Source organism: Corylus avellana, chromosome 7 (assembly GCF_965113065.1).
Source record: "Corylus avellana chromosome 7, dhCorAvel1.hap1.2, whole genome shotgun sequence".
Taxonomy (NCBI): Eukaryota; Viridiplantae; Streptophyta; class Magnoliopsida; order Fagales; family Betulaceae; genus Corylus; species Corylus avellana.
In genome coordinates, this window is record NC_142496.1 from 9,674,322 (window position 1) to 9,686,594 (window position 12,273).

The 12,273-nt window shown below is 39.9% G+C and overlaps 1 protein-coding gene across 1 annotated transcript in view; it reads left to right on the forward strand.

Annotated features, from left to right (window-relative positions):
* The window catches only part of SCD1 (stomatal cytokinesis defective / SCD1 protein (SCD1)), a 46,492-nt gene that overhangs the window by 31,112 nt on the left and 3,107 nt on the right, over nt 1-12,273 (forward strand). Inside the window, exons 20-27 of the mRNA XM_088518078.1 lie at nt 3,104-3,151; nt 3,613-3,670; nt 3,779-3,862; nt 5,234-5,495; nt 5,583-5,782; nt 5,873-5,937; nt 6,058-6,181; nt 12,080-12,261. Coding sequence (XP_088374204.1) covers nt 3,104-3,151; nt 3,613-3,670; nt 3,779-3,862; nt 5,234-5,495; nt 5,583-5,782; nt 5,873-5,937; nt 6,058-6,181; nt 12,080-12,261 — 1,023 coding nt within the window. The remainder of the gene's footprint in view (nt 1-3,103; nt 3,152-3,612; nt 3,671-3,778; nt 3,863-5,233; nt 5,496-5,582; nt 5,783-5,872; nt 5,938-6,057; nt 6,182-12,079; nt 12,262-12,273) is intronic.

Sequence of the window (12,273 nt, forward strand, 5' to 3'; positions counted from 1 at the left end):
ATGGAGCGCATGCACATGGATTCTATTCGTAATCACGGGGACAATCTTGCCCATGATGACGATGGGATCCGAGTGATGCCTATTCCTCACCAACAACCTGCACTCATAAACCGACCACCGGCCTATGACGATCTTAGTGGCGATGAAGACTTCGTTAAAGGAGTGTTCGGACGGGACATTGGGGTAGATCGGAGGGGTGGATTACATAGAGGAGTCGGTCGTGGCGGCGTAGGCTTCAGAGGTTATAAGCGCGGTGGAGCTAGCCATATGGGGAATGTCTATCAAGGCGCTGGCTACCGGGATGCTTATGAAGATTAACCCAGACGTCAGGATCATTGTAGGGAGGAATCCCACGAATATCAAATGAAGATTGATCTTCCATCATCATTCAACAGGCATCTTCAAATCGAAGATTTCTTAGATTGGGTGATGGAGGTACAGAGGTTCTTTGGTTATATGAGTATTTGCGAGGATCGCAAGGTGAAATTAGTGGCATACAAGTTCAAGGGAAAATTGAATCGTGTAGCTGACGCTTTGAGCCGCCAAGCTACCCTGTTGATCACCATGAAAGCTGAAGTGATTGGATTCGAGTGCCTAAAGGAGTTATATGAGGAAGATAAAGATTTTGGTGAAACCTGGAAGCAATGCAAGGCAAGGCAACCAATTTCTGAGATACATATTTAGGAGGGGTATTTATTTCGTGGGAATCAGCTGTGCATTCCGAGGAGTTCCTTACGAGAACAAATAATTCGAGAATTACATGCTGGAGGTTTGGGTGGTCATCTGGGAAGAGACAAGACTATTGCTTTGAAAGAGGAGTGATATTACTGGCTGCAATTGAAGAAAGAAGTAGGTAATTTTGTCCGATGATGCCAGACTTGTCAGGTCGCCAAGGGGCAAACCCAAACTTACGGGATTATACATGCCTCTACCAATACTGGAAGCATTGTGGGAAGATGTATCAATGGATTTTGCATTGGGTCTCCCAAGAACCCAACAAGGAGCAAATTCTATAATGGTAATTGTGGATAGATTTTCCAAAATGGCCCACTTTGTTGCTTGCAAGAAAATATCTGATGTTGTTCAAGTGGCCAATCTATTCTTCCGAGAGGTGGTTCGATTGCATGGAGTCCCAAAGTCTATCACTTCTGACTGAGACACCAAGTTCTTGTCTCACTTTTGGCGAACATTATGGAGGCGGTTTGACACAACATTGAACTTCAGTAGCACGAGCCATTTGCAGACGGGCAGGCAAACAGTAGTTGTTAATCGAACTCTAGGTAATTTATTTCGATGCATTGTAGGTGACAAACCGAAGTAGTGGGACTTGGCTTTAGCTCAGGCTGGGTTTGCCTACGACAACATGGTGAATCGATCTACTGGGAAGGCAACGTTTGAAGTTGTCTATCGGAGAACACCGAGACTTGCAGTAGATCTTGCACCTTTACCTAAGTTACCGGGAGCAAGTGTGGCAGCAGAGCAATTAGCAGAACGGGTGAAAGATACCCAAGAGAGAGTTTGTCAGCATCTAGAAGAATTCTATGCCAAGTACAAGAAGGCGACAGACAAGGGTCGACAATCGAAGATTTTTCAAGAAGGAGAGGCGACTGGTACTTCTGGAAAGTTGAGGAGGAAGAAGTATGGCCCATAAAAGGTATTAAAAAAGATTAACGACATATGTCATCAATCTTCCAGAAGAAATGGCGATATCCTCAACTTTCAACGTGGCCGACATTTTTGAATATTTTCCACCAGAGGATTCCGCACTTAACTCGAGGACGAATTCTTTTCAAGAAGGGGAGACTGATGCAGGACATGCGGTCCCCACTAAAGAAAGAAAAAAAAAAAAGGTTTTATTTATTTACTTTATAATCCTTTTCCTATTAGGATTATGTTTACTTTCCTTACTAGGATTATGTTTACTTTCCAACAAGGATTAGATTTACTTTCTCTACTAGGATTAGATTTATTTTCTCTACTAGAAGTAGGTTTACTTTCTCTACATGTATTTCTCTTCTATAAATAGGCTTGCTTATTATTTAAAACTCAATCAATTGAATTATTATCGAATCAGAGAATTTTCTCTCAAATACTCTGCGGAGTTTTATCTTTCTTTTAGCCTGCAGGCTTGTTTTTATCTTCTGGATAGAAGACGAAGACGCTTTTTCTTGCAGAATCAAAGATGCTCTTTGATTAGTTACCTTAGTGTTCCGCTATGCCATAATAAGTGTTGTATGTGCAACAGGGATGGGAAGTCCGTTGACCATCTTCTTCTTCATTCTGAGGTTGCTTATGCCATTTGGAATGTTTTCTTTAGTTGATTTGGGTTGTCTTGGGTTATGCCTAGACGAATTTTTAATTTGTATGCTTGTTGGTGGATTGCGGCATTAGTCGGAGTGTTGTGGTGTGGAAGACGGTGCCTTCATACCTTTTATGGTGTCTATGGAAGGAAGTAAAGGATATAAATTTTGAGGCCCGCGATAGGACTTTGGAGGAAATTAAGTCTTCATTTTTCAATACTTATCTCTAGACAGCTGCATATGTTTCGCTTGTGGTGATTGGTTACCATGATTTTATTGCTCTTTGTGTCCCTACTATTGAGGCTACTTCTCTTGTATATTTCTTGTGAATACGGGGGGGTGCCTTATGCTTTTTAATGATATATCAATTACGTGTCAAAAAAAAATTCTGTCATCCAATGTATTTTTTATTTACAGGAGTAATAATGGTCCTTAAATGATTGTAAGTCAACTTCATTTATATTGTTAAAATAGTAATTAAATGATTAAGTTTAACATTTCCTATTAGTTTGAGATTTTTAGGCAAATGATGATTTAACATGTTATCAGAGTGTAGGTCTTGAGTTCAAACTTTGACTCCATAATATACCTCAATTTTAGTGAGAATAATTCATTTGTTGAGGCAGAGTTTGAGTCCATACGTGAGGAGTGCTAAAATATTAATTAAATGATTAAATTTGCTATTTCTTTTTAGCTTAAGCTTTTAGGACACTTGTTGATTTAACACACATTAAATACCTTTTAGGTTTTTGAGGTCCGATGAGTTTTGGAATTTTCATGTTTTCTTTATGATTTTCTTATAGGTTCTGGGAAGGATACTTTGACTATCTAATGGAGAGGTCTTCAAGCAAGTAAGGATTCCGTACTTTTGCCTAAAAGAAAAGGATTTCATGTTTTCTTTAGGTTTTGTCCTTTTATCCCCTCCCCTTCCTTTTTAAATATATATTTAAATTCTAACTTCTATGATGTATGTAGAGTTTAATAAAGTTGTCTCTTACCTTCTTTTCGTTTACTGGCGTAAACAGTTTATTATAAATAAATCCCTTTGGCAATTGGTTTCTTTGAGGGTACAATTTTATGCATATTTCTAGCTGTGCATCAAATTGGTATTACTTCTGGGTGAGATTTGTCAAAGAGAGCACATAGTGTAGAATTCTTCACCTCTGGGATACACTGAGACCTCCCCCCCCCACCCCCCTCTTAAGTTTTCTTTGAATTAGGGGGTGTACGGATAAATTTTAATATTAAACCATGGAAAGTGTTTGTGTGAGAAGGAATTCCTCTTTATTGTTCTTATCTGATTTTATGTCAGTTCGGCGAATTATGCATCTCTGGTGACAGCACAGCTAATTGTGGTGGCATCACACATGGTAGTGCGTCTTCTGTTGTATTTAATTTTTTTTTCCTACCCTCACTCCTGCCACTTATACATTTCTTCATTCTATGTTGTTCTGAATTTGTTTTATTTCTTCATAAAGGCTGGCTTGGGACTTCCTGATACTGATGCTTGGTACATGATTGAAACAATAGCAGAGAAGAACAGCATTGGCTATAAGCAGTTTGTGAGTTACTGTTTTTATCCCATTTTTTCTTTTGGTGTTGTTGATTATTTTTGAATTTTAATGTCTCTGATTTATGGTGGCATACCGATTCCATTTTTCCTTAGCTTATCCGTGTTTGTGATGAGGTATTTTATGGGGGCCAGATGCCTTTATGTTCTTGGGATTTCTTGTATTGCTTGTTATTATTATCTTCGATGTTCTTAATGTTTAATCTTGTACTACTTTTCTCTTTTTAGTTTCGGTCATAGATATAGTATAGCTATTCAACGAATTAATGTGTGGGGTTTGACCCAGACTTCAATCATATAAGAAGATAAAAAAGTTTCTTCAGAAAAAATGGATATGGTGTAGGGAATACTGGAAATGCAACGTATTACTGTGTTTAAGCCAAAGACCAAAGAACAAATCAAGTATATACGATGCTGATACTCTGTCTATGATGTTGAGAACAAAGAGAAGGTGCTAACTGCTTCTTACATCCACATGATATGCATATCTAGAAAAAAAGATTGGTGGAAATCATTTTCATGAATAGTTTTCCCATTCTTTTCCTAGAAATGTTTTGGTCTTCCATAGGACTGGATTATATGTGGCAGTCCAACAATTATTGGAAAGATGGGAATCATGTGGACCAAAACTGTTTTGTATTTTGTTTAATGCTGTGATATACAACCATGGAGCTTGTATAAATTGCAAAACAAAATTAACTCCAAGGTGTTGGCTCAAGTGGCAAGGGCCTTGGTCTTGGTGACATTTCCATCAAGTCTTAAGGTTCAAATCCCCTTAGGTGCAAACAATTCTTCAGGGCCAGCCCGCTGTGTGGAGGGGGTACTTTGCATGGGTCCGAGGTTTACTCAACAAGGATGGGTGGGTATACGAAGTGGCCCAGCTTTGAAGGGGGTTCTTCGTCATAAAAAATAAATAAATTGTAAAACAAAATTCCCCATACTTGTTAAGAATATGAAGTATCATCGTAATTTTATCCTGCAGTTTTCAAGTAATTCTTTTTCCATCGCTTTTGTCAATCCATTGTCTTAAAGTGCTTCCTTTTGCTGGAATTGAATTTATTGTCAGTCTCAATGATTCAATGATTAGTTGTTCATCAGCTCTGGGGGTTTGATGGTCACTAAACCAAAGTTATAAGGGGCTAGGTTGATATTTTGCCTCTTTTTTATTTTTTATATTTTTTCTGTCTCGTTGGTTGTTTTGTGTTGAGCTACTAGGTCAATATGTTTTTGCCACTTTTCTCTCTCATTGTTGGTTTTTTGTTCTGATTTTTTTTTTCCTTTCCTCTTGATTTATCAAACTAAAGCTTTGCTTCTGCCTATGAATTCTTTGGCTGAAAATGTTTTTTTCGAATCGTTGTTGCAGATAAAACTCAGAGGATTCTTGTCACATATCCAGCAACTACGTGTTGCTTACTGGGGAATCACTTCTATAAAGACCCAATCTATATCGTCTCTTGGATTACTGTCCCCACGTTCAAAAGATGGTACAGATGAGAGTCAGCAACCTGCCGAGGCTTCTGGTGTTGGAAGGAGCTGGGTTCAGAGCATGTTCAGCAGGGATACAGCATCCAGATCAAACTCTTTTAGTCGTGTTCGCAGATGGGCTTCTGATGCTGGGAATTCCGGTATCTCTTTCTTTTAAGATTTCAGATGTGCACTATATTTTTTTTATTTTCAGCACATCAGCATGGTTTATTGTCTTCCAAGTTCAGCTACAAATGAGATTGGGACCCCTCGCAAACAAGATTTATCTTCTGCTGGTCAGAAAAAAATTCAAACCAATGTTCGCATACTTAGGGGTCATAGTGGTGCCATTACTGCTCTACATTGTGTGACAAGAAGAGAGGTGTGGGATCTTGTGGGTGACCGTGAAGATGCAGGTTTCTTTATAAGTGGAAGCACAGACTGCTCAGTAAGTTTGCATATTTGGGCAATTTCTTTGAATTGTGAGGCTTTTGTAACATGCAGCATTAAAGATATGTTTATTTCTAAAATCATGCAGGTTAAGATTTGGGATCCTAGTCTTCGTGGTTCTGAACTTCGGGCAACTCTGAAAGGACATACAAGGTTTTCTTTTCTTCCTCTTTTCTGGGTTGATTGATTGATGCCAATGAACTACTCTGCTTGGCCCTATGTGGTTGTTTAATTCACCTTGGATTGATGCCCGTCCTTTTCTGCCACATGTAGAAGCATCCGTGCAATAAGTTCTGATCGAGGAAGGGTGGTATCAGGGTCAGATGATCAGTCTGTTTTAGTATGGGACAAACAAACAACTCAGCTTCTAGAAGAGCTAAAAGGCCATGATGGACAGGTTTGTGTATATCTTTTATTTGATCATACACTGGGTATGGAACCATAAAGGTGAATGCAGAAAGTATGTAAGCGGATGAACAACCAATGCACTGTACAATGGGAAAATTCTACCTATAAAAAAAGCAGTTAAAAACACTCCGATGTTCTAGCTAGATGGTGCAACAATTGAGTAGATATTAGTAGATAGATTATAAAGAGGTATTTGAGTCCTATCTGTTTAACCCGTGGAGTAATTTGTTAGGATTGTCACCAATAGCCTATTTTAGTGAAAAACCAAATAAGGCTAAACCGAGGTACTCAATTTATGATAGTTTTATGCGGTAGTGTGAGGCTTATGTCACTGGCGCCATCGTTTACTACCACAAGAGTTTGTGCTCTACTCTAACCTCAATTTACAAAAGAAACTCAATCATAGGCATGGTTTTTGGGTTGAGTTCTTGTAAGCCTACTCATTTGTGTTGAAGCATAAATAAGGAGTTGTGAACAAGGCGGTAGATGCAGTTAGTTGCCGAGTGACTTTGCTCTGTATGATGAGTGTTAAGGTTAAGGGGTTTGAAAGCCTCAAAGAGGATTATGAGTTGTGTCTTGATTTTGGAGAGGTACACTTAGCTCTACGAGATGGACAGTGCCTTACTGCAGATGACTATTACCTCCAAGATGGATATTTATTCCGAGCCAACAAGCTTTGCATCTCATTGGCATCAAAGCAAGATATCCTAATTTGGGATATTCATGCCGGAGGCCTTTCGGAACACTTTGGACGTGACAAGACAATAGAAGAAGTGGAGCGTCAATTTTATTTGTCATGCCTGAAGAGAGATTGCGTTGATTGGTCAATATGGAACGTGCCAATTGGCCAAACACAGAAAGCAGAATACTGGCCTTTACACTCCCCTCCCTCTGCTAGATTGCCCTCGGTAGGATGAGAGTATGCACTTTTTGGTTGGGCTTCCACGTGCCTTAAAGAAGCAAGGTTCCATCTTTGTGGTAATGGGCTACTTTTCCAAGATGGCCCACTTCATTCCATGTGCCAAGACCTCATATGCTTCTCAAGTTGCTAAGCTCTATTTCGAAAGAGGTTGTCAAACACTATGGTCTTCACAAGAACCATAGTGTTTGATAGGGACGTTTGATTCATGATTTATTTCTCAAAAACCCTATGATACATGGGGGTTCGGAATTGAAGTTCTCCATTGCCTACCATCCAGAGAGATGGTTAGTCAGTCATAGTCTAGGAAACTTTTAGGATGTTTGATGGGTGAACACAACAACAATTGGGATTTGATTCTCACCACAGCTCAATTTGCTTATAGTAGTTCCATCAATAGATCCATAGGCTTTAGTCCATTTGAAGTTGTACATTGTTATAAGCCTAGAAAACCTTTAGACCTCCTCCCAATGTCATCACATGCTAGGGTTTCTAGGTCAGCCGAAGTATTTGCACGACATGCTTACAACTTGCATAATGAGATCATTAAGCAAATTCAAACAAGTAATTCCCAATAAAAACTTCAAGCTGATTCATGTTGGCCGTACACTACATTTAGCATGGGAGATTATGTCATGGTCCATATTAGACCTGTATGTTTCCCATTGGATCCATTCGAAAATTGCAAGCTCGTAGTGTCTGGCCTTTCAAAGGGTTGCAGCGGGTCGAACCAAATGTGTATGTTATTGACATCCCACTCGACCATGGTATTAAGCTCCACATTTAATATATGGGATCTAGTTACCTGTATGGGCCAACCAGTTATTGTAGATGACCCATTTGAGCACCCTTTAGTGTTTCGTAGTTTGTTGGGGAGGATGCCAGATTCAGTCTGCACATGGATCAATAGGGACACTTTGCAGCAGTTTGATCCTGATCTAATGGAGTATTGCTAGAGCTGCCATGAGCCACACTTGATGAGGTTGAGTTTTTCCCACCTCGGGAGAGTTGGTGCGGGCACCAAATGTAAGCCACTGATCATTGGCTTGTACAAGTGGTTACGGTTAGCGGTTATTGCCTCTAACCGCTAATTGCAACCGCCTAAAGCGATTATTGGATTTTAATAACTGCAACCGCTCCAGTTATTAAAACCAATACCTCGCGGTTGATAACCGTTTTTTATATATAGGTTTTTAGGCCTTTTGATGGTGTTTTGGGCTTCTTTGAACCTTTTGTTTTGGCCTTTTTTTTCAATAAATAATTTTCGATTTTTTTAAAAAATAATAATAATAAGGTTGTGCTTTATATATATATATGCCAAAGGCCTAGTATAAGATCAGATTTTGGGATGATGTGTGGTGTGGTGAGGTATATCTCAAGGAAGCATTTCCAGTGTTATATAACATTGCTAGTGCGAAGGATGTGCCTGTCGCAGTTAACATGGATCATTTGAGTGGCTCCCTTCAGTGGAATATTAGCTTTATTAGTTTGGCTCACGATTGGGAAGTGGATGTTCTAGCCTCCTCCTTTTACCTCTTGGTACTCCTTTAGGGGGAATAGAGTGGGGGCGAACAAGCTTCGGTGGATCCCATCTCGCAAAGGGAAATTCATGTTAGATCCTTTTTCCAGATTCTAGTTCACAAAGATAATCTTCCTTTTCCTTGGAAGAATATTTGGTGGACCAAGGCCCCTTCGAAACTGGCTTTCTTTGCCTATTCAATAGCACTAGGAAAGATTCTCACCATGGACAATCTCGGGATTAGACGTCTAATCGTGGTCAACGGGTGCTGCATGTGTAAACTGAATGAGGAGTCCGTTGATCATCTCCTCTACTGCGAGACTGCTTGTGCCTTATGGAACGCCGTATCCAGTCGCTTTGCTCTTTCTTGGGTGATGCCTAATAGCGTGGCAGATTTATTTGCCTACTAGTGGTCAAGGGTCGCTCTCGGAGTAGGGCCGGCAATTTTGACACGACCCGCGAACCCGACACGAAGTTAGCAGGTATTGGGTTTGGGCTTATCGGGTAGACCCAATTAAGACCCGGCTAAATTCGTGTCTGGCGGGTTTAAATTAACGGGTCTGGCGGGTTTCGGGTGACCCGCCAGACCCGTTACCCATTTAAATTAAAAAAAAAAAAAAAAATCCCCCAAGCGTGTAAAAAAATCCCCCTAAAATTAAATCCATAATTCCTAAACACACTCTCGCCCCACGGTCCCCACTACCCAGCAGGCAGCAGCTGCCAACCCCCAGCCCCCCACCCAAACCGGCGATGTCGAATGACCGGACTGTCTCTCCTCTCTTCCTCTCTGGCACTCCCTCTCCCTCTCGGCTCTACCTATATCTTACTCGGACTCTCTCTCATCTAAAAAGTGTGGTTTTCACACCCTTGCAGCCGCCAGCTCCCCCCCACCCAAACCAGTGACCGGACTATCACTATGCTATTAAGGTCACAACACTTTTCTCATTCACTTTGTTTCCCATAATTTCGTTTCAATTTTCTCTCTATTTCTCTATCTATCTATATCTATCTCTCCGTTTGGTTGCCGAGAAATCTGTCGTTGGTTTAGAAAATGTGAGGGAAAAATTGGGTTTCTGCAAATCCAAGGGGTTTGTGTTTAATTTTTGGATTTGACCTGTTTTAAGATCTGTGGGGTTTGACGATCTCCAGAGCCGTCATTGTTTGTGTCTTATGAGTTTGTTGGTGTTTCTTTGTGTGGGTTTCTTAGATTAAGTCTGGAGTTGTCTGCTTCGAGTGAGTAGCTTCTATTTGGTTGTTGAGGAAAAAAGGGGGAAGTAAAAGGACACAGGTTTTTTTGTTTTTCTTTCTTCCTTTTTTTTTTTTTTTTTTTTTTTCCTGTTGGTGTTTCTTTGTATGGGTCGGGTCAGATCTACCCAATCTTACCCGGTTATGTTAAACGGGTCGTGTCGGGTTACTATGATATTTTTCGTGTCATAATCGTGTCAGACCCGTTAACCCGATTAGCTAAACGGGTCGTGTTCGTATCTTAGGTAATCGGGTTGTGGGTCTTAGCGGGTCCTAATCGGGTCTACCCGATTACCCATTTTGCCACCCCTATCTCGGAGCGCGATAGTGTAGAAGATGATTCCTCTTTGCCTTATGTGGAGCCTTTGGAGGGAAAGAAATGACAGGATCTTCAATGACCTAGAGAGGACTTTAGAGGAACTTTTATCCTTCCTCTTTTTTTCTCTTTACTTAGACAGCTACTTATTTAGCTCCTCTACTTATTAGCTTTTCCAACTTTCTTACTCTCTTTTCTCTTTCTAATTAGGCGTTTTCTTGTATATTTTCCGTGTACTAGGGTTGCGTCCCTCTACTTGGTATATCCAACATTACTTATAAAAATATATATATAAGCATACACGTTTGTTAAATGCCAAAACGACAATGTTTTGACGTTATTTTTTTATATTAAATATATAATATAAATATATTATTATATCTAAGAATAGGTGGTTAGCAGTTTTTTATAGCTGCCTACAAAAGCAGTTAGTGGTTATAAGCGGTTATGACTGCCCCACTTGTATATGCCTAACTGATCATATGTATGGAACTCAGCGTCAAAAGATGCCTCAACATGACTTTGTGGTTGGGTGATTGAGAGCTGAATTATTATTGGCATTTTTAATCTTTCCATTTTTACTGTTATGTTTTCTATTTTTATTTTTTTATATATAGATTTTGGGTTATGTTGTTTTTGGGCATTATGTTATTTTAGTAGGCTATCAGCCCAAGTTGATTACGGTTAGGGTTTCTGTCATACTCTATTTAAACCTAATTTTGTATTATGGTCAGTGCCTTTCGATGAATAACAGTGATCGTCTGTTTGTCTTCTTTCTCCTAATTTATCTTCTATCTCTTGCTTCTTCTTCTCTTTTTTCTCTTCCCTGCTTCTTCTCTCTCCCTTCAACTTTCTTCTTAATTTCTTAGTTGTCCGGCATCAAAAGTACTCTAAAAGACTTGTAGTTTAGGAAGGTTACTTGCCTTTTGCCTCCATCTGAACGACGTGTTGTTTGGGTCCATTCTGTATGATTTGTCCTTTGTTCATGGGTATGCAACCTACCATTTGAGCCTTCGTACATAACGACTTGTCATTCTGTTTCTCTTCCACCACTGGTGCACAGGTCCACCGGAGAACTTCTTTGCCACATCAAAACACCACGATTTCTCTGGAAAGCAACTCAGATCTCTTTGTTGGGCCTTCTCATCCTCATACGATCGTTTATTGTCCAACCAGAGATGCTGCTAGCACATGTCCATGAGGAAAGCTTGTTGGAATAGACCCATGCCAAACAAAAGAAAATTTCAGATTTCAAACATGGGTCTGCTATGAAGCCAAAGGGAAGATCTATGATCGCAGCAACTGGCACAAATGCGGAATACGAAAATTATGTCTAACGAAATGCCGTGATATCAAGTTGAAGAGATAAGAGAGAAAACTTCGATCTTATTATTCTTGATAAGTTAGTGATACATCTACACATGTTTATATAGAGAAGTAGTACACACTGATATGGAATTACATTAATTAATGAGAAAGATATGGAAAGGTAATCAAATCAAATCCTGGAATGAAATCATATCAGATCAGCCGCATCTTCAACATAATATAATTTTAAATGGGCGGGCAGCCGGGTAGTATTCACAACCGCATACCCTTAACTTGCTATCTGCCCGTTTTAGATGGTTTTTAGAAAAAAGATCTGACTGCCTGGGTAATCGGGGAAAAATCTCTGCCCATATCCTTATGGGTAGGTGGAGCTTGGCAGGCGGGCCAGTTATAACTGGCTCGTTGAGCACCCCTATATATATATATATATATGTATATGATAACACCTAAAGACAAATTTCTCTTTCCTTCTAAGAACGAAGACATTGTGGAGAGCAGTAATGAAGGTATATGCAGTTGATGATTGTAACTGAATTTATGTCTATGTTTATCCTTGTAGGTTAGTTGTGTGCGCATGCTGTCCGGTGAACGAGTCCTCACTGCTGCCCATGATGGTACTGTAAAGATGTGGGATGTTAGAACTGATATGTGTGTGGCGACAGTAGGTCGTTGTTCTAGTGCAGTTCTATGCATGGAGTATGATGATTCAACGGGAATCTTGGCTGCTGCTGGCAGAGATGCGTAAGTATATTT